A 22,048-nucleotide genomic window follows, 5' to 3' on the forward strand; every position below is an offset into this window, starting at 1 on the left:
CTGTCCCTGTGGCCATTGGTGCCTGTCTTAGGGTCTGCCCCTGTCACTCTGCCCCTGTCCTGGGGTCTGTCCCTGTTCCAGGGTCTGTCCCAGTCACTCTGTCTCTGTGTCCATCGGTCCCTGTCTCGGGGTCTGCCCCTGTCCCGGGGTCTGTCCGTGTGTCCATCAGTCCCTGTCCCAGGGTCTGCCCCTGTCCCGGGGTCTGTCCGTGTGTCCATCAGTCCCTGTCCCAGGGTCTGCCTCTGTCCCGGGGTCTGTCCGTGTGGCCATCAGTCCCAGTCTCAGGGTCTGCCCCGTCACTCTGTCCCTGTCCTGGGGTTGGTCCCTGTCCCGGGTGCCCCGTGTCTGTCCCTGTCACTCTGTCCCTGTCCTGGGGTTGGTCCCTGTCCCGGGTGCCCCGTGTCTGCCCCTGTCACTCTGTCCCTGTCCCGGTGTCTGTCCGTGTGGCCATCGGTCCCAGTCTCAGGGTCTGCCCCGTCACTCTGTCCCTGTCCTGGGGTTGGTCCCTGTCCCGGGTGCCCCGTGTCTGTCCCTGTCACTCTGTCCCTGTCCCAGGGTTGGTCCCTGTCCCGGGTGCCCCGGTGTCTGTCCCTGTCCCAGGGTCTGTCCCTGTGGCCATCGGTGCCTGTCCCGGTGTCTGTCACTGTCCGTCGGGCCCTGTCCTGGGGTCTGTCCCTGTCCCCGTGTCTGTCCCTGTTCCCGTCTGTCCCTGTCCCGGGTGCCCCCGGGTCTGTCCCTGTCCCCGTGTCTGTCCCTGTCCCGGGATCTGTCCCTGTCCCGGGTGCCCCCGGGTCTGTCCCTGTCCCGGGATCTGTCCCTGTCCCGGGTGCCCCCGGGTCTGTCAGCCCCTGGCCGTGCCAGCCCCGCCCGTCGGCCCGCTCGGCTCAGGGCGGTCGCTGTCCCCGCTCCGCCCGGGGCCGCGGGGGCGGGAGTCTCTGGCGCGCCGGAGCCCGGAGGAGGCGGAGCCGGAGCCGGAGCCAGAGCCGGAGCCGCGCCCGCCCAGCCCCGTCCGCCCCGCTCGGTGCCCAGCGCCGCCGGCTCCCCGATGAATGGAGTCGCCTTCTGCCTGGTCGGGATCCCGCCGCCCCGCAGCCCCGAGGTGAGCGCGGCTGGGGGGACGTGGGGGCTGGAACTGGGGGACGTTGGGGGCCGTGGGGGGTGGGACTGGAACTGGAACTGGGGGACGTTGGGGGCCTGGGGAGATGTTGGGGGGTTGGGGAGCAGGGCTGTGGGGGAGGGCTGGAACTGGGGGATGTTGGGAGTGTGGGGGGGCTGGGACTGGAACTGGGGGATGTTGGGGGGACGTTGGGGGTGTGGAGGTCCTGTGGGGGGGGGCTGGGACTGGAACTGGGGGACTTTGGGAGCGTGGGGGGGCCGTGGGGGGCTGGGACTAGAACTGGGGGACTTTGGGGGTGTGGGGAGGCTGTGAGGGGGCTGGGACTGGAACTGGGGGACGGGGGCGGGGAGGGGCTGTGGGGAGGCTGGGACTGGGACTGGAACTGGGGGACTTTGGGGTTGTGGGGGGGCTGTGAGGGGGCTGGGACTGGAACTGGGTGACGGGGGCGGGGAGGGGCTGTGGGGAGGCTGGGACTGGGACTGGAACTGGGGGGCGTGGAGGGGCTGTGGGGGGACTGGGACTGGAACTGGGGGACGTTGGGGGCGTGGAGGGGCTGGGACTGGAACTGGGGGACTTTGGGGGCGTGGAGGGGCTGTGTGGGGGGGCTGGGACTGGGGGGTTGGAGAGCAGGGCTGTGCGGTGGGGCTGGGGGGACCACGGACTGGAGGGGGGACGTTGGGAGCCTGAGACTGGGAGTAATTAGGGTGATGTTAGGAGCCTGGAATGGGGGGAACTTGGGGGCTGGGAAGCAGGGTTGTGGGGGGGCTGAGGACGTGGGGGGCTGGGGATCAGGACTGCAGGGGGGACGTTGGAGGCCTGGGGGGATGTTGAGGGGCCGGGGGTAACTAGGGGGATGTTAGGAGCCTGGGACAGGGGGACCTTGAGGGGCTGGGGGACGTTTGGGGGCAGTTGGGAGGCTGAAGTGGGGGGACATCGTGGGGGCTGGGGAGGATTAGGGACTGGACCTAAGGGGGCATTGGAGGGGCTTAGGTTGTGGGGGCTGTGGGGCCTGGGACTGGCACTGGGGGGCTGGCATGGGATGGGCAACAGGCACTGGGGGGACTGACACTACATTTGGGGCTGGCTTGGAGGGCAGGAGTGGCCCAACAGGGGATGGCACTGGGGTGCTGGTGGGGAGTTGCGCACGTAGCGACCGGTGACGGAGGGGCTGGTATTGAGGAAAGTGACTGCCCAGGATGGATACTTTGCTGCTGGTTCTGTGGGGAGGTTGGTACCATGGGGCAGGTGGGGAAGTTGGTACTGTGGGACAGGTGGGGGGGCTTGTGCTGGTGGGGAGGTTGGTAGTGCGGAGTCTGAGGGCAGGACGGCTGGCGGCTCCGATGCCAGCACTCTGCGGGGAGGCTGGGACGGTGTCTGCTGGTACTTCCACAGGGAGGTGCAGACTGCCAGCAGACACAGTGCTGCTGGTGTGGGTGGCTGCTAGCAGGGAGTTGAATGGAGAGGTTGACCATGGGGGTGGGCGGTGCGGTCTGGCAGCCTGCTGTTTGTGAGTTGGCTTAGCCAGGTCTAGGAAGGATCTCTGCTGACCATCTTGGTCCATCCATCCACTGTTACCTTTGTCTCCCCCGCTGACTCCAGGCTGCTCAGTGCTCCTTATCAGCCTGGGAGAGGTCTGTGTGGCAAGCCTTCCGGCTCAGCAGCATAGAGTCACGCAAGAAATCCTCGAGAACCGGCCCCTTCGGCTGGATGAGTTTTTGGTTTTGCTTTTAATTTTGGAGGTCTGTGAGCTGACGCTGCTTTAAGCAGATCCCACCCCCACCCCCACTTTGAGCTACGGGAATAGATCCCCAACCGAAGTCAACCTGGGCAGCTACGTTGACTTGAAAGCCTGTGCTGCCCACATGACTGCTGTGACTCGAAGTCGTAGAAACTCAGACGTTGCTAGACTAGATCAGATAGCGCTCAGTGGAACTGCATCAGTTTAGACCAGTTGGGGCTCCCATTTTCGGAGAGGGGGAAAAAATACTGCATAGAAAGTGGCAACGTTATTCCTGTGGTAAACCAGGGGTATCTCACCCCTTTTGACCACCTCACCTGCCCTCTGGCCACCAGATCTGGCTACCTGCTGCATGTCAATGTCCCTTGACTTCAGCGGAAGCAGAGAGCGCAGGATCGGGCCCCATTTCGAGTCATGCCTTCGCCCCGTGCTCGTGCCATGACACAGCAAAGGTGTTTTCTCGAAGATGCACATTGCTCAATTTGCTTCTGCTGGGTATTACGGTTGAGGAAGCCAAAGGTGTGGGTGTGGGTAGAGAAACCAGAAAGGGAGTGCATGGGGTGGGAGAGAGAGACAGTTTGGGGGAATCCTGCGTCTGCTGTAGACTGGGGTATTTGGAAGGCTTGTTTGCAGAAAAACGTCTGGGCCTCTTGCTGCATTTGTCCGGATTCTTGTGTTTGTGGATGAAATTTGGTGCCTGGAGTGGCTTTGAGACAGGAAGCCAGACTGGTTGTTGTTGTGAAGCTGGCCCAGCTCCTGTAGGTTTCAGTGGAGGCGGTGCCTCCTCGCCCCGGGGCTGAATTCGGTCTGTGTTCCTTTGTTGCGAGTTGTTAAACTCGCCTCTTCTGTCCATGGAATGGGCCTAATATAACCCGCCTCGCAGGATTAATTAACTTGTGCGTAATGCTTTGGAAATGAAGACGCTGTTCAGTAGCAGTGTGGCGTATTAACCATGGCTTGTGTTTAATCTCTTGGAAGTTTCCTCGTTATCAGTGATATTAGGGCAGAGATTTTCCCAAAGAGCCTAAGGAATTTAGGAGCCAAAATCCCAGCCTTTGCCTTATTCCACTCTTTTCTTTTTTGGTGCTGTCTGTGGTTTAAAAGGGCCCTCTTCCACCAAGGGAAGCAGAGTTGTCTAGTGGTCAGAGCACAGAGAACTGGGCATTCGGAGACCTTGAGTCTATTCCTGGCTCTGCTACTGACAAGCTGGCTTCAGTCACTTTAATCTCTTGCTGCCTCGGTTTCCCCACCTGTAAAAGGGGGATACTGATACTGGCCTGCCTTTTCAAAAGTGCTTGGAAATCCTCAGCTGGAAAGTGCCGTGGCAGTATTTCTCATTGCTCAGAGCAGTGCTCTAAAAGTGCCCACAAAAGCTAAAGCAGCGGGAGAAGGCTCATTGGTTCCTGTGTACCTGCCTCCTCTTTTTCCCCATTACAGTAGCTGCTGTACAGATGTGGAGTTTCTTACCAGATGTTTTTACTATGAACATGAAATACCAGCAGGGCTTTTGCGTGATCCTGCTGTCGCAATCTGGGACTGTGGCTTTGAAACCCTGCGCTAGGAGCTCACGGGTGCTGTGCTGATGTGACTTAAAATGCGTAGCCCAAGATGCTCTCTGGAGGCTCAGTCCTGCCTGGCACTTGTGCCTTGCAGAGAAAACTCTGTCGTTTACTATTTTAGTGCTTAACCTAGAGAGCTAATTGTGTGTTGTGTCTTGGCACTTGGGTCCTGTTGTGAGTTTGAATTCTGGCATTTGTGCGTTGCTTGGCGTTTGAATCCACCCGCGTGTAGAGCTACAGATTGCATCTCGCTGATGGTTTGGGAGTTTGGTGTAGCGCTATGATTTTGAATACTGTCTTTTGTGCTCTGTTTCTGAGTGGAAACCTGGGTCGGGCTTCTCCCCAGTGGCCTGCATACATGCCATACGTTTTCTTTTACAAAAGATTTTGGGTGATTTTTAGTGTCCCCAAAACCGAGGCAAGAATAATAATACTGGGCTTTTCATCAGTAGGCCTCAAAGCACTTCACAAAGGGAGGGTCATATCATCATCCCCATTTTGCAGGCAGGGAAACTGAGGCACGGGGAAGCGACATGACTTGCCCCAAGGTCACCCAGCAGGCCAGTGGCAGAGCAGGGACTATACCCCATGTCTCCCGAGTCCCAGTCTGGTGTGCTATCTTCTAGGCCTCGCTCTCTCCCTCACCATCTGGAGCCAGCTGAAAACTAATTTAGGCCGCCTTCTGGGCTGTCGTGTTGAATGCATGAAAAACAAACTATTATTTACCAGGAAACTAAGAACAGGCCTTGGTAAAAGACAATAGATGTGTGGTCTTTGTGTGTATGTTTAATTTTATAGTTATGTAAGGACCAGTGAAATTTCTCTGCTTAGAATAGATTCTCAACCTCAGTTGTGCCTCAGCATAGTACCTGGCTGAGTGAGCTTAGCCTGGGTGGAGTAGTGTTGCTCTGCGTGAATATTTACTATGGTTCATTAGCCTTGAATTAGGAAGAACAAGAACTAGTCACATGAGGTTCGCTTGGCCTCTGCTAAGCCTTCCTCTGTTGATACCAATTCATCCTTCTGGGGTGAGGGCACAATCCTACGCTTTGTCTTGCATGAGGGTGCTGGGGCGGGAGGAGTGGAAGAGCAAAGTGCGGGCAGAGAGTGTCTCTTCTCCGTCCCTTCACTCTCCTGATGCAGTCACATGGCAGCTGAACTGGATTCCATCCGAGTGATTCCTAGTCTGGTAGCCAAGCCTGTTTGACATGCTTTTTGGGTGTGGCCTGCCAGTCTAGGGCATGGGCACCTCCCCATCATCGCTGCGCATACGCTGCCTCCAGCAGTAAGTGCTGTAGGATGTGTGTGTGCATGTGCGAATGCACAGGCACCTTGAATGCAGCTGAATGCACTGGGCTAGTGCCTGTGAATTGGAAAGTGAAACTTACTAGAAACAGCCATGAAACTGACCAGTCTTATTTCTCCCTCCTTGTGGGGCTGCCTGAATGGAGCAGCTTACAGGATTGGAGCCTGAGAGACTATATGGAAGGGATTAGATAAGAAAATATTTCCTGTATCAGAGGGGTAGCTGTGTTAGTCTGGATCTGTAAAAGCAGCAAAGAGTCCTGTGGCACGTTATAGACCAGCAGACGTATTGGAGCATGAGCTTTCGTGGGTGATGCATCCGATGAAGTGGTATTCACCCACGAAAGCTCATGCTCCAGTACGTCTTAGTCTATAAGGTGCCACAGGACTCTTTGCTGCTTTTATAAAATATTTCTTGTTACCCCTCCGCACCCCACTTAGAGTCAGTTTCTCTTTTGCCCCCTCTGTAGCCAGCTAGCTGTTGTCCCATATGGGACTTTCACACAGTGATGCGAAAGAAATTTAAAAAAGAGACGTAGGAAAATGTCGTCATAAAAGCACAAACGTCAACAAGGGGATGCTGGAGCAAGTGGCCTCTGTGAAATTGATTTTTAAGCTCATTTTGAAAAAACTGATTAGATTTTCAGTGATAATGTCCCATTAGTAAACTAAGAGGTCACTTGTAACAGAGACAAGTATCCAATTTAAAGAGAAATGTATATGAGCCAAGGTTTTCAAACCTGTGTGCTTAAAATTGGGCACCTCACTCTATCTTTACACCACCTAAATAATCATTGTGACCTGTGAGAGCTGAACGACCTCTGAAAATCAGGCCACTTGCTTACATGTTCGAGGATGCATTCAGGCGTCTTATGCTAAGTTCACCAGTGTGAAAATATTGGCTGTCTTTTTCACCTGACAGTGTTCTTTCAGAAACCTCGATTACTTCCCAAATGGCTCTTTGTTTTGTGACAGACATCAGAAGGGATTCAGTCTGCTATACAGACTGGTTACTTGCAGAATTTTTGTTAAAAACTCCTCCAGTTTTGCTCTGCGGCAGCCCAGAAACAAACCCACCTCTGAGGACTTTGGTGATATACAGCAATGGCATGTGGTTCTGCTCCTTGGAGCCTAGACCAGAGAGGGGTTAGTGGTGTTTCACTCTAGTGAACTGTTTGGAGGAAGAAGGCGGGGGACTATCAAAGGAAGTAAAGTCTCAGTGAATGGGGGGGGTCTGCTGGGGAAGATTGCAGCCTGTGGAGCAGTGTCATTGATCTGGGTCTGAGGGTGAGCACTTTGATTCCGGTTGCCTTTGAAAGACGAAGTCTCTGTCTCTTTCTCACTGCCTGGACAACACGTCTTTGACAGGGATTTTCTGTGCAACATGAAGTTTGGTCCAGTGGTTCCCAGCGTTTTTGGCACCTGCTCCAGGTAAATATGTAAAGGTCTTGTCTGCACTGAGATGTATCCTAGTAACAGCCATCAGTGGCTGGGCGCTAACATAGTTGTGATGATGCAAAATGTAGACCGACAAAGGTTCAGCTTACCTGGGTGCAGATCATGGCTTGGCTTTTCCTGTCTACACTAGTGGTTTGCACTGGGGCCTGGTCATCCACTGTAACCCCTAGGTCCTTTTCTGCAGAACTGCTGCCTAGCCACTCGGTCCCTAGTCTGTAGCAGTGCATGAGAGTCTTCCGTCCTAAGTGCAGGACTCTGCACTTGTCCTCGTTGAACCTCATCAGATTTCTTTTGGCCCAATCCTCTAATTTGTCTAGGTCCCTCTGTATCCTGTCCCTACCCTCCAGTGTATCTGCCGCTCCTCCCAGTTTAGTGTCATCTGCAAACTTGCTGAGGGTGGTTCTGGCATTAGAGGTGTTTCTTGGCTGACACTGAGCAAAGGGAAAATTTGAGCTGGATGTTAGGAGAAGCTTCCTGACAGCGAGGCTGTGAACTAATCTCCCAAGGGAAGTGATGGAAACCCCAATGACTTGAGACATTTGAAATGAGACATGCCGCAACTCTGGCGGCGGTGCCAGTGAGCACAGGCCTGCACTGGCTCCGAGGGGACGGGCTTGATGACCTCCCGGAGGTTTCCCGTCTGTCCGGTTCACTGTAAGGATATTCTGGCTCCAGAGAATGGGCTCTTCCCTACTCTGCTGTCCAAGGGATCTGCGTGCAGATGTATGCAGCAGGTACTAGCAGCCTGGTTCTCCAAGGGAACCCAGTATACCTGCCCAGGGGAGACTAGCCCCACCCCCTTAATTAAGATATTTAAAAATGAGACTCAAATCAATGCTGCTTGCGGTGAATTCACACAGCAACACTTGCCGTGGTTGGGTGACCTTTGGCTGGGTAGCTTGAAAACACGCCCAGGTAGACGTCGGGACAGCTGGGTCTAACAGCACACGTGGTGCTGTGCTTTGACCTAGGGCGTTGCTTGGGTCTGCGAGTCACAAGAAGCATGTGGTCACGTGAGCAGCTTGCGGGGGTAGTGGCAGCGAGGTGGGGGGAAGGCGTCACAGTGGTGCTGTTCATGGGATTATGCGTGGGGAGGGTGGGAAAGGGACGAGTAGCCTTGTTGTGACAATTGCCCTATTGTGGCTACGTAGCTGAGTGCATTGTCTTGCAGTGATGCCGGGTGAGTAAGGATTCCCCGCAGCCCCGGTGTCAGGGCAAGATCCCTAGTTGGGGGTACGTGGGCAGAGCTCTATTGACTTCACTGGCCCAGTGCTGCTTTGCACCAGCTAGGGAATCTAGCCCCCTCGGAGCATCAAGATTATTTTTAAACTTCAGAGTCATACGGAAAAGAGAGAGAGCAGGAGAGAGTCCAACAAGGTTCTCAAGCTTCTGATTAGAAATGTGTGTGGGCTGAAGAATGTTAGCCGCTATTAATCTACGGAAAACATGTGGTGGGCACCATCTGCACAGGAGAGGCTCCACCTAGTGCCACAGAGCTGCCCTCCCTCTGGCCCCAGGCCGTAGCTCAAAGGAGAGAGGAGCTTTCCGAGCTGCCAGAGGAGACCAGGATGAGGCCTGGAATTTCCCATTGCATCAGCGTAAGCTGCGGGAGTGCGGCAGTTTGCGATCCCACAATCCTCCAGGGACATCCTGCTCCAGAGGCCAAGTTTGAGTGGGGCGATGGAGAGCGAATGGTGTGAAAGAGCCATTAATCTCCTGGCAAACTGTGGGATAGGCGCAGGGCTGCAGCTGTAACCTTCATTCAGCTACATAGAGTTTCATTGTGAAACTCCAGCCCTGTTATCGCATGGCCTAGTATCCTGTACGCCAGCTGTTCTCAGCCCATTATTTGCTGTCCAGCCCAACCTTGAACCTGATCCCGGAACCTTTACTCATCCGAGTAGCCCCGGGTGGAGTCCAAGGGACCCTTCGAGCAGATAGGGGCTGCTGCTAGGTTCTCCAGCAGCAGGCCAGAGAGCGATGCGCCCCCTTTGTGTCCTTGAGAGGGGCAGGGAATGGAGGTCAGCCTTCCCCTGGCCTTGCTGGGTCGGATTTCCCGCCAGCAGTGCTGTGGGGAGCTGAGCCCGAGGTGCCTTTCCAAGCTGTCAGAGGAAACGGCTCATTGTTAGCCCCCACCCCCCACCAAAAAACAACCACCACCAAAAATGAGGCCAGCTTCTATTTGAGGGTTTCCACGGGAAAAACAGGAAACGGAATTCTGGTCCTCCTCTAGGGCCTGCTGTTGATAATGCTGTTTTTAGGACAGCTCAGCAGAGGAGGCGGAGTCTGAGGAAGAGCACAGCCGAGCCAGCAGGCCTTCTTCCTCCATTTCTCGAAGGCTCCGTCCCGCTTCCTCTCCTGCTCAGAGAGAAGCTCCCTCTTGGTGTCTCGTGTAGCTCAGGGCTTCCCGATCTCTTAGATTTGAATGGAGACAGGAGAGGGAGGAAGTGGGAGGACCTGTTCTGAATGAAAGAGAGAGAGATGGCCATGTGGCCATCAGGGGAACACAGACCTACCCTGTCAAAAGTGGTCGGTGATTCCGAGTGCCTGACTTGAGACCCCTGAGAAACAGGCTATTTTAAGGATTGTTTTTGAAACAAACGATCTACTTTTGTGCGTAGTAACATGCTCTTCCAATCCCTTTTGTACTGCCGCCCCCCAATTCTCTTCACCAGCTACCTCTGCTGAAATGCGGCTACTTCTGGGGTGGAGTTCTGCAGACAGCACGCAAGCTAGAGAGGGAAGTTCACTGTAAGTGATCAGGGCTGCAGTCGTGCCTGGCACCAAAGCCTCAGGTCGCTGCGAACTTGGAGGGAAGAGCCCCTCCTGCTGTATTGCCAGCCTCACTTCCTGCAGCACCCCAGTGTTTCCTCAGAGACTCTCCTTGCAGTCCTGACTCCGCTTAGCCTGGAAGGTTTGACCAGGGGGACACGCGGCAGGAGCCTTTTAGGCATTTCTATTGTTGGGGCCGTAGGTTTAAGACGTGTCACGTAGACTAGGTTGCAATTATTGGTTCTCTGGCCACCTGGCAACCCTGCAAGGACAGGGGAAGAAAGATGCTTGTTCAATCTGCAGCGACCTGTGTTCCCCGCTGAGCAGAGCCGCTGCTCTTACACTTGATCCAGAAGCCCCCTTGAGAACAGAGGAAGGACTGTCACTGACTCCAATGGGCGTTGGGTCAGGCCCGAGGAGAATATTCAGGGCTCCTGCACCCACGAGTGTAACAGAGCTGCCAGTTAAAGGGACCCAGCCAAAATGCAATCACATCTGTGCCTGAAACGACGCTGCTCCAAGAGACACCTAAGGTGGTTCTCCCTGAGAGACAGGAAGGAGGGAGAGATTCTTTTGGTCCCTTCTCTGGCTGTTTACTCAGAGCACTTGACAGCACTTTGCCTGTTTAAATAATGAATGCAGAGGAGCTGAAGTAAGCGCCAGCTATTGCCATCTACCAATCCCAGCTCTGCCACAGAACCCCAACCCCTCCTGCGGGGGCCTTGGGCAAGTCACTTAATCTCTCCCTGCCTCTGGTTCTCACCTGTACCATGCGGATCATAATCCTTTGGTCTGCTCTATTTGAGTGTAAGTTCTTAGGGGCAGGGCCTCTCATTCACTCAGGGGATAGCTGCATTGCAGGGGAAGGGGTCCAGGCAGACCTCTCCAGATGCTAGACCCATGCTGAAGCCCGTTGTCACATCTATATTGCTGGTGCGCTCGCTGGATTAAAGCTAGCATGCCTGTGCCTATCTGCTACAGTCCCACTTCCACTTCTAGCGCAGATGTGTCTGTACAGCACCTAGCACACCAGGGCCGTGATCTCAGTGGAAGCCTCTCGATGCTTCTGGCATATCCCTAATCGCCCTCCTCATGAACTGGCAGGTTTCGTACAGGCCACGTGACCGAGGTGTGTTGAAAGATTGGCATGGCTTTGCACAGGAGCATTGTCTCCGGCTGGGGGTGGAGAGGCACGTGAGAGCGAATCCACATGGCCCAGCATTCTGTTTCGGCGCAGGCCGGCTCGTGCGCTCTCTGGTGCAGAGGTTGAGCCGCTTCTGCTGCAGTTTGTACTCCCCAAAGCCCCGTTCTCGTCACTGAGCCACCCCCACCCCCTCCCCATCTGCGGAGCCTGATAGGGAATGGCAGGCAGGCAGGCAGCGCTGTAAATTAACACATTGTGTTCATGGGTCAGAGAGCTCCGTGCTGCGGAATGCGTGAGTGGCATGTGCGAGTCCATTATTAGCACTGAACAATGAGCCAGCAGCCCCACGTCAGCCCCGTGCTCCATTAATTAGCAGGAAGACGGCTGTTTAAAATAGTCATCGCTGCTTTTCCTTGCTCCGGGGGCGCAGCGGGAAAACACTCTGCTTCCTTGCTCTTCCGTTACAGGGGCAGGGCGGCCTGGTCGGAAACCTCAGTTCCTGAGGTGGGGCGATGGGGGAACCTACCAGCCCCTGGAGTCACGGGAGGAGAACGGCGGCGGGAGACAGCACTCGGGCATCACATGTGGTTACTTTTCCCTCCTCCTTAGAGTCAGATCCTTGGATGCACATGGGCAAACCGAGAGATTTGTCCCGTGTGAAGCCAGGCCTGTTTATCAGCTAGGGCAGGGGTTAAGTGCACCTTGCTCCTGTCAGCATGAGCCAGTTTCCTTGCCTGTCGTGCTGGATAGTTCTGCCCTGTTTCAGGGAAGGCACATGGAGGTCGTGGGTTATCGATCTGCATGTATGTTTTGGAACTTAGAGTGTTTTTTCAATGAAAAAACAGAAGTCCTGGAGGCCTCTGGCCATCAAGGGAGTGCAGCTTTTGTGCATCCAATAGGCTCTGGATTGGGGAGCGTGATGCAATAGCTGGGGGCAGGGACTGCATCCATCCGGGCTGCATGGTTCTGGGCTTGTCTAGCAACATGTCACATCGATACTGTGACGTAAGTGCAAAGCCACAGGACAGGCTCACTGCACCCATGCAAAATGGGGCCGATATGCATGTCCCCGTAATGTACCGGGGAAGTCCTTCCCTTGCCTGTGTTAGGGCAGGGATACCCTAAAGGCCCTGGAGTGGGACACCTGCTCTCATGCCACTGCAGTGCTGTACCGTAGAAGCTTCTTACGTCAGTGGAAGGAGTTTTGGAAGAATTGTCCCATCAGGGCTTAGGTCAGCTTAACTGTGGTGCTCAGGGGGTGTGAATTTTTCACAGCATAGCTCATCAATCTAAATATTAAGGGTAGACCAGGGCAGTGGCACTGTATTGCTGTAGTCACAGTCATACAACGCCCTCCCTCAGTTTAGACAGGGTCGTGTTCTCTCCATGTGTGGCAGAACCTGGGTTGGTTCAGTGAGCAGGGATTTCGGGCCCCAGGGCTGGTGAGATGCAGCGTGCTGTCCCTGGGTTGGAGATGGTTTCATGGTCACTGAGGCTGCTCTGTGATGGAGCATTGACATTTCCAGGAAAGGTCAGGAAATGGGACGACACTCTCAGCCCAGATTCCCAGTTTCTCTTGATGCTCTGCCAGCAAGCCCTGCTCTCTGGACAAACAGTCAGAGCGAGACTCTGGTGAGCTGGGAGCTGTTGCTTTTAAACATGAAAGGAATGAAAGCACAGCTGAGCTGAAGTTGACATTTGAAGTGTTGAGGCTGCCAGGAGAGAGATTAGTTTGGTCATGATGCAGATGAGCGGGGAACGGAGCCAGATGGGAATCCAGCTCTGGCTGACAGCGGAGCATTAAATGAGGCGCTGTCAAGATAAAAGTTTTTTGTCTTTGAAAAGAACAAAGCAACTTTCACCCCAGCCGGATCTGAAAGAATGTCAGAGATCCAGTTCGCTGCTGCTTTTTGCTGTTTGCCTTTTGCCTTTGACTTCATGGGGACTGGGTCATTTTCACTCACTGTTTCAATTAGTGCCGCTAATCTGGCCTGGTCAGGTTCAGTTTCGTGTTGTCCTGATCTAACATGTGGCAGTCTAGACTTGGGTTTCTCTCTGTACAAGGGAAAAATCTCCTGGAAAAAAAATGGACTCAGCCCAGGTTGCAGTAGACAGGCACCCACATCTCCTGTCACCAATCGACCCCCTCCTGAAGGGGTCTAAATGAGAGGTGAAAGATTTTGATAGGCGGTGGAGACTCAGCTCCCCTCTTACCTAGGAGAGTAGTTCCTCAAGGCCAGGGCTGAGGTCTGCTGGCCAGGGCATTGAGAGGCAGCATGGGCTTGTTGTTGAGACACTGGATTGGAACTCAGGTGGCCTGCCTTCAATTCCCAGCTTTGCCACTCACTTCCTGGGGGATCTTGGGCAAGGCACTTCAGGGCAGGGACTGTCTCTTGCTGTGTGAAGCGCCCAGCTGGCATGGGATGCTGATCTCCCGTGATAGTGTAATTCAAATAACACTGGAGAGGCTGCCTGCACTGTTGATCAAGGGCTTTCATCTTCAGACCTGTCAACCCAGCATCTTTCAGCAGCACCCAGATTGTGTTCAGTTGGTTGAATCCCCCTTCCTTCACCAGGGTGTGAACTCTGGACTATTTAATTGCCAGCCCTGGATGGGGTGGGGATGCCGGTGTGTTTGCATTGCAAGGGACTCAGTCAATATCCGATTGCAGTTGTTAACTGCGTGTTTATGTCCGGTGAGCTGAGTCTGTCCCCTGATGAGGAAGCTGACATGCAAAACAAGCAAATCTGCAGGTTACATTGATGGCACATTAATTAGCAGAGCATTTGGGCCTCATAAGTAGCCACTCCATTGCTCGTTAGCCGTATTAATGATCTGGCCTGGTCCCCACCTACTGAGCAGCCCGCACCAATTCCAGTGTGTTTCCTTGGGGGTTTCCCCTCCCATGGTTGACTCTGCTTAGGTCTTGTGGGCTGACAGGTGTTGAGGGCCAAATCCTCGAAGGTATTTAAGTGCCTGTGTCAGTGGGCTTCATTGGGAATTAGGAGGCTAAATACCTTTGAGGTCTGGGCCTTAGTCCAAGGTGGCTGCGGCTGCACTGGGGTGGTACAAAGAACCGAGGGGTGGTTCCTGTGGCTGTGTTTGAGGAGAGCTTGGCCAGCCCTGGAAGGCTTTTTGGGCCCGTTTCTGGTCTCGCACAGGTGCAAATGGAAAGTGAGAGTGGAATGGGGCTCACTGTTTCTGGAAGGGCCTGTACCTGGAGAGAGAGGAGTTTTTGGGGTTGTCATAAACAGATAGCTAAGGGTTAATGTCTCTTTCACCTGAAGCACCTGACCAGAGGACCAATCAGAAAACCGGATTTTTTCAACTTTGGGTGGAGGGAATTGAGTGTCTGAGTCTTTTGTCGTCTGCCTGCTTTCTCTGAGCTTTGGAGAAGCAGTTTCTACCTTCTAGTCTTCTGTTTCTAAGTGTAAGGACAAAGATCAATCAGAACCCCACCCTACCGGGTGTCTCCTCATGCCCAAGCTGCTATAGAACGGGAGATCCAGAACATGCTGCAGATGGGTATAATCCGCTCATCTACCAGTGCATGGGCATCTCCAGTGGTTCTGGTACCCAAACCAGATGGGGAAATACGCTTTTGCGTGGACTACCGTAAGCTAAATGCTGTAACTCGTCCGGACAACTATCCAATGCCACGTACCGATGAGCTATTGGAGAAGTTGGGACGTGCCCAGTTCATCTCTACAATAGGCTTAACCAAGGGGTACTGGCAAGTACCGCTAGATGAACCTGCCAAGGAGAGGTCAGCATTCGTCACCCATGCGGGGGTATATGAATTCAATGTCCTTCCTTTCGGCCTTCGAAATGCACCCGCCACCTTCCAGAGGCTGGTAGATGGTCTACTAGCTGGACTGGGAGAATTTGCAGTTGCCTACCTCGATGATGTGGCCATTTTTTCAGACTCCTGGCCCGAACACCTACTACACCTGGAAAAGGTCTTTGAGCGCATCAGGCAGGCAGGACTAACTGTTAAGGCCAAAAAGTGTCAAATAGGCCAAAACAGAGTGACTTACCTGGGGCACCAGGTGGGTCGAGGAACCATAAACCCCCTACAGGCCAAGGTGGATGCTATCCAAAAGTGGCCTGTCCCACGGTCCAAGAAGCAGGTCCAATCCTTCTTAGGCTTGGCCGGATACTACAGGCGATTTGTACCACACTACAGCCAAATCGCTGCCCCATTGACCGACCTGACCAAAAAGACCCAGCCAAATGCAGTTAAGTGGACTGATGAGTGTCAAAAGGCCTTTACCCAACTTAAGGCAACGCTCATGTCTGACCCTGTGCTCAGGGCCCCGGACTTTGACAAGCCATTCCTAGTAACCACAGATGCATCTGAGCGTGGTATAGGAGCAGTGCTCATGCAGGAAGCAACAGATCACAACTTCCATCCTGTCGTGTTTCTCAGCAAGAAACTGTCTGAGAGGGAAAGTCACTGGTCAGTCAGTGAAAAGGAATGCTATGCCATTGTGTACGCCCTGGAAAAGCTACGCCCATATGTTTGGGGACGGCGGTTCCAACTACAAACTGACCATGCTGCACTAAAGTGGCTTCATACTGCCAAGGGGAACAACAAGAAACTTCTTCGTTGGAGTTTAGCTCTCCAAGATTTTCATTTTGAAATTCAACACATCACAGGAGCTTCTAACAAAGTAGCTGATGCACTCTCCCGTGAGAGTTTCCCAGAATTCAGTAGTTAAAAAGTGTTCTTAAAATGTAGAAGTCTGTTAGTTATATACTTAGTAGTATATGTAAAGTTGCATGTGTTGTAATAATCTGTTTATTTTAAAGTTCTAGAAGGAAATCGCCGCCAGTGAGCTTCCCCACTGTCTGCAATTTGGGGGGCGTGTCATAAACAGATAGCTAAGGGTTAATGTCTCTTTCACCTGAAGCACCTGACCAGAGGACCAATCAGAAAACCGGATTTTTTCAACTTTGGGTGGAGGGAATTGAGTGTCTGAGTCTTTTGTCGTCTGCCTGCTTTCTCTGAGCTTTGGAGAAGCAGTTTCTACCTTCTAGTCTTCTGTTTCTAAGTGTAAGGACAAAGAGATCAGATAGTAAGTTATATGGTTTCTTTTCTTTGGTATTTGCATGAATATAAGTGCTGGAGTGCTTTGATTTGTATTCTTTTTGAATAAGGCTGTTTATTCAATATTCTTTTAAGCAATCGACCCTGTGTTATATCATCTTAATACAGAGAGAACATTTGTATGTATTTTTCTTTCTTTTTATATAAAGCTTTCTTTTAAGACCTGTTGGAGTTTTCTTTACTTCAGGGAAATTGAGTCTGTACTCACTAGGGAATTGGTGGGAGGAAGGAATCGGGGAGATCGGTGTGTTGGATTGCTAGCCTGATTTTACATTCCCTCTGGGGGAATAGGAAAGTACTTTTTGTTTCCAGGATTGGGAACAGAGAGGGAGATTCACTCTGTTTGGATTCACAGAGCTTGTGTCTGTGTATCTCTCCAGGAGCACCTGGAGGGGGGGAAGGGAAAAAGGATTATTTCCCTTTGTTGTGAGACTCAAGGGATTTGGGTCTTGGGGTCCCCAGGGAAGGTTTTTCAGAGGGACCAGAGTGCCCCAAAACACTCTAATTTTTTGGGTGGTGGCAGCAGGTACCAGGTCCAAGCTGGTAACTAAGCTTGGAGGTTTTCTTGCTAACCCCCATATTTTGGACGCTAAGGTCCAAATCTGGGACTAAGGTTATGACAGGGGTACGTCTCCTCTGCATTGTAAACCCCCGTCTGTGGGACCCGGGCTTGTGGACTCGGTTTTTCTGCTGCAGTGTAAACCTAGGCTTACGTTTGCTGGGCCTGGGTCTCGCAGCCATGCTATTGCATCCATACTGCACTGTGCAGGTCTTCTAACCCAGGTCTGTGGCTAGGCCTGTGTCCACACTGCAAAATGACAGGGCATGCACCCATCACAGCAGGACTCGGGCTCTGACCCACCCCGCTAGCAGGGCCCTGGGCCCCAGACCCTGAGTGCTCACTGACCCGAGTCAACCTCGTTTGTGTGTGGATGGGGCTGGGGCTCAAACATGAGTCAGAGCCTGGGCTCTGTGCAGTGTAGACAGACCTTGAAAGGCTTTGCTCTGGGAGTTGAATGCTGGTTAGAAAGACAGTTCTGGCTTTCCCTCTGATGCGTTAGTGACATTCTCGCTGCGCCTAGCAGGGGCCGGCGAGGGTGAATGGCAGTAGAGCTGCACTGGGGAGGCGGGATGGGATGCCAGCGTCCCCACAAGACTCATGGGGTTGGGGGAGTGGGGAATGGGTGATCTGACCCGGCTTGCACCGCTCCAGACTGGAGGTGACTGACTAGGGCATGTGGGCTGCTGTGACCCAGACAGTGCACCCCATGCTGGGGCTGCAGCAAAGCCTCGTGCTATACATAGAGCTGCTGTGTTTGCGGGGCTGGGGCTGCGTATTTGGAATACCTTCCCTGTCAGCATTCCAGGCGCTCGTCTTTCAGACAGCTGGTCCCCAGGGAGACCTCCCAGATCCCGTTCTCCTGCGTCGTCTCCTCTCCTTCCCTTTGCCTCTGGCCTTGTCTATGCACAGACCTGGCACCAGTGCGACTCAGCTGGTTGTGAGGACGGCCTTAAACCAAATGAAGAGGGTCCACGCGATCAGGTTGCACCGACCTGACTAAATCTGGTCTAAGCTCATGTCATCAACTCGATCTAGACAAGAGGGGAGATCGTGGGCCCCATGGAGGGTCTGTCTACACTGCAGCGAGAGGTGTAAATGCAGCTCGTGTAGACACCTCAGAGCTCACTTTAATCTCGCTGCTCGCGTACCAATGGCAGTGAAGTCGTAGCGGTACAGACATCAGTGCGTGTTAGCCAAACGAGGGAGGCCCCTGGGTCCCTGGTGGGCTTGTATAACCCATGCGGCCACACCTCATTCTAGCCGCCCTCACTACATGACAGCTCCTCAGGTATGTCTCCGTGTGCTGCAGTCACACCTCTCAAGGCAGTGTAGACCTACCCTCCAATGGGGACGTGATTTCCCCCTCGTTTGAATGCAGCACGTTAACTATGTGGGTTGATCCTTATTTCGTTAGGTCGGATGGAAGCTCCGTCATTGTTTTCACTGGGGCTGGGATTTCACCTTAGGTCTCTGTCCCCCAGGACTGCTCCTCTTGTTCCCATGTGGCTCTCTGGCCTCTTTTCCCCGTAGCCCCGGCTTTCTGCACGTGTGTAAATACACCTCCAAGGCAAACGAAAGTGTGCGCTCCTAAGCAGCGTGCCCTACCTCTGTCCCTGCTCTGTCTCTTAGTTTGCTGTGCTAGTCTCTCCGCCCTCCCCCTTCAGTGTAGCTCCCTGCTGGGTGCCAGCTGTATTTTCCCAGGGCCTGGGGTGTAGGAGTCTGGGGAACTCCAGGAGTGGCTCGTCTGCCCTGAAGAGGTGTAATTAGAGGGGCCTACACGCTTTAAACAAACAAACCGTTGCCCAAATCCCTGCTGCGCTGCAAAGCTCTTTCTCTGTGTTTTTGGTTAAAGAGAATTAAAATGCTTTCTCACACTTCGGCGCTGATCTCCGGGACCGGGCTGCCGCCAAGCGCTTACCTCTTACTCTCGCCCATAGCCAGGTTCTTATTCTCCATTCCTTCTGCTCATTATTGATAGATGTTTAAAGCTCTGATCATCCTGTTCTCTAGTCCGATTTGGTGTCTATAACAGTGTCACACCCCATCTTGTGATTTGTCCATCAGAAACATGATGCACGTTGTGACAGGGCTCCACAACCCCTGAGCAGGGCCCCTAAGCTCCCTGTATTGTCAGTGTGGACCTTACACTGGGATCTACAGGTCTGTTGCTACAGAGGCCTATAGTGGATTTGACCTAGAGATATTGTCCTTCCCGGGTGGGGATGGTGGCAGGGACAGCTGTAGTGCCTCCTGTGGGACAGATGCCACCGAGTGATGGTGAAATGCAGCCTGTGGGCATGCTGTCGCCCTCCTAGCAGAGGGGGTTGGCTAGAGGTTTCCGGTGCTGCCAATCAGCAATTTCTTTTTGGCTGACAGGGGAAAGCTCATGCCCAGGTAACAGTAGGGGTGTGTGTGTGTGTGTGGTGTGTTAAAATTAGAAGGGGTTGAAAGTTTTCCGAATGGAGAGTTTTCCTTGGAAAATGCTGATTGGATGACGCTGAAGCATTTTGCGGGAACTTGTCAATGTCGTCGGCATTTTTGCAGGAAACGATCAATTGGTTACAGTCCTGCTTGAACGTTGTATTTTATAGTTCGGCAAAGTGCTAAAGGGGGAAATGAAATGTTTCAATAAGGCAGTAGGGGATTGTTTCATTTTGTGAAAAATTCCGGGATTTTGACTTTCCCACCTAGTTTTGAAATCTGGGATTTCCTGTGGGACAGAAAGTCCGAATTTCCCAGCTCTAGTTAGGCCTTTATCTAAATCTCTCTGTAAATGGTGCTGGGTACCAGCCACACTCTGGGTGTCACAAAAGTCAGACACCTCCCCTCCCCTGGTTGTTAACTTTCTCTCTCCGCCTGAGCAGCAGAGGACTAGTGAGGTCCTGCTTTTAAGAGTGTTGGCTCCCTGTAGCAGCTGACCTAGAGATCACAAGTTGTACTGCTCTTACCAGTTGAGGGTGTTCACCTCTCGCCCACATGATAGACCCTCAGTCTGGAGCTGGTGGTTCTAAGCCGGACTTCCCAAGACAGGCGCGTGTGTGAGAGATTTCTGTGACAACTGTGTCTGTGTACCACGGTGCACCGATTCCTTATGCCGGGCTTTATCTGTGGCTGCAGGGCTATTTATAAATGCAGGCATCGCAGCCGGGTGGCCTACGGGACAGCCCCATTCGTTACCAGATGTTCTGGGCGCTCGAAGCACGGTCTGCGTATGAACCCAAATTGGTGCGCCCCCATGCCAGACCATGCAAGGAGGCAGAGCTGTTGGCGAGACAGGCTCCAGGGGGCAGCTGGGGCAGGGAGGCGGATGCTGCTCTGGGCTTAATTCATTTTCTTATGTTCCAGCTCCTTCTTTATGACCCAAAGCTCTTTATCTCCAGATGTTTTCCTGCCACTCCATCGACATGGGTCTGCACCCGCCAGGCCTCTGTCAAGGTTGCCCTGTTCTGCCTTGGCAGCCATGTGGGCTTTGCTTCTGTCTCTAACTGCTGTGGTCCTGCTCGGAGTGGGGAACACCCCGTCGCTCCCACCCTTCTCCGGGCACTCCTCTGCCAGCCCTTCCCGTGTACTGCCAGCCTCCCTCCCCTTTCCACGTCCCTGAGGCCTCCCTGGAATGGTTCTTGCTCTAAGGAGGATAATCACGATAAACTTACCTAGCCCTGAATGCTGGGCGGCTAAGATTGAGGGGGTGGGAATGGAGGCGTAATCAGGCTGAGGGCTGGTTTTAAATGGATTAATTCTTGGGAGTCACCTTTCGGTGAATCTGATCCCAGAGAGCTTGGGGCAAGAGAAAAGCCTTCAGTGTGCCGGGGCGGGAGGTGGTGGTGGGGGGAGTCCCTGACCCTGAACCCGAGAGTGGGAGTTGCTGGCTGACTCCTCGGTGTCAAGCCTCAGCTGTCAGCCAGGCAGTGCTGCGTCTGCTCTCCTGACACCTGAGGGCAGTGATTGCAGGTTGGAACCTGGCCGGGCAGGTAGGGGGTTAATGGCACCTGCCGAGGCTGCTGCACCCAGGTCCTCGCGGGAAGCTGCTGCCTTTGGGGCACATTTCGGAATCCAGCGATTCCATGCGGGAGACAGGAGCTAGAGTCCACTGGATCCCACCCCCACCTCTTTCTCTGCAGAGCATTTCCAGCTGTTTGCCCTTGAAACTGACCTGGGTCTATTCACCCCCTTTCCATGTCCTAGTACAAACTATTCCCTTACCAGGGGGAGACACGGGGGCTGTGGGGGACACGGGGGTTATCCACAAGAACCCTGCCGAGTGTCTGAATTCTTACTGGCCCTGCAGGGAGGCGATGGATGGAGCCCTTCTTCCCTCCCCCTATCTCGGCTGCCACGAGCCCAGGTGGGGAAGCTCTTTCCCATATAAGGTCTGAAATTCAGTTATTGTTTCAACATGGGCTTTATCTGCCCTGGAAATCCTATTAAGCTCTCATTTTTCTGACCCTAATCTCAGCTCACAGTTCGGGAGGGATTAGTGTCCCCCCCCCCGGATGACAAAAATAATCTCTCCATCCCAGATCTCTCCATCCTTTGCCGGCCTGTTTCATTTAGAGAAATCCTTTCTCCCAGCTCAGAGAGTCATTCGCTTTTTCCATTTCTTCTTCCCTTCTTTGCTTTTATCGCCTCCCCTCCATTTTCCCAGGGAGCTAAGATTTCTCTCTTTCTCATCTCTGGTCCAGGACTGAAGCTAGGAGAAGAGTTACTAGTCCTGAAATCACATAGACCGGTTCCAGTCACGCCCTGGCTGCGTGCAGGATATCCAAGGTCCCGGAACTCACACCGTTCTGACAGTGATCTTAGGTTAGCAGCTGCTTTCTTGCAAACTGCTACAATGTAGGAACTGCTGCACCAGATGTGACTTCTGACCTGCCCAGGCAATATCCTGTCTCTCCTGGACATGGTCCGGGTGATTCAGAGGAAGACGCCAGGACCTAGGTGAAATAACCTACCCTGCAGGCAAACATTCAGACAGTGGTTGGCATTTGCCCTGGTGGTGAAGTTCTTCTCAACAGTTTTTATACTATCTAATGTCTATCGTCTCATTCTCCATTTCAATGTCTACCTCTCTCTTGGAACCCATTGAGCTTCATCCAGTAGCAGTGAGTTCCACAGTTCAATTGTGCCTGGGGTTTAAAAAAAATAATTTCCTCGTCTCGGCTTTGTTGCCTTCTGATTTCATTGATGCTTCCCTTATTTTGGGGCGATGGAAAAGGACAAATAGAAGAGCCCGATCCACCATCTCTGTGCTATTCAGTAACTCTGCTGTGTCCCCAATGACT

The 22,048-nt window shown here is 53.4% G+C and overlaps 1 protein-coding gene across 2 annotated transcripts in view; it reads left to right on the forward strand.

Annotated features, from left to right (window-relative positions):
- Nucleotides 1-22,048, forward strand: part of ARHGAP23 (Rho GTPase activating protein 23) — a 125,763-nt gene that overhangs the window by 21,715 nt on the left and 82,000 nt on the right. Inside the window, exon 1 of one of the 2 annotated variants that reach the window (XM_050935295.1) lies at nucleotides 965-1,099. The exons of the other annotated variant lie outside the window; for it this stretch is intronic. Within the exon in view, the coding sequence (XP_050791252.1) occupies nucleotides 1,046-1,099 (54 nt within the window). The 5' untranslated portion in view covers nucleotides 965-1,045. Of the gene's footprint in view, nucleotides 1-964; nucleotides 1,100-22,048 lie in introns of those variants that run through there. 2 annotated transcript variants of the gene reach the window in all.

The sequence above is a fragment of the Gopherus flavomarginatus genome, chromosome 25 (genome assembly GCF_025201925.1).
Source record: "Gopherus flavomarginatus isolate rGopFla2 chromosome 25, rGopFla2.mat.asm, whole genome shotgun sequence".
Taxonomy (NCBI): Eukaryota; Metazoa; Chordata; order Testudines; family Testudinidae; genus Gopherus; species Gopherus flavomarginatus.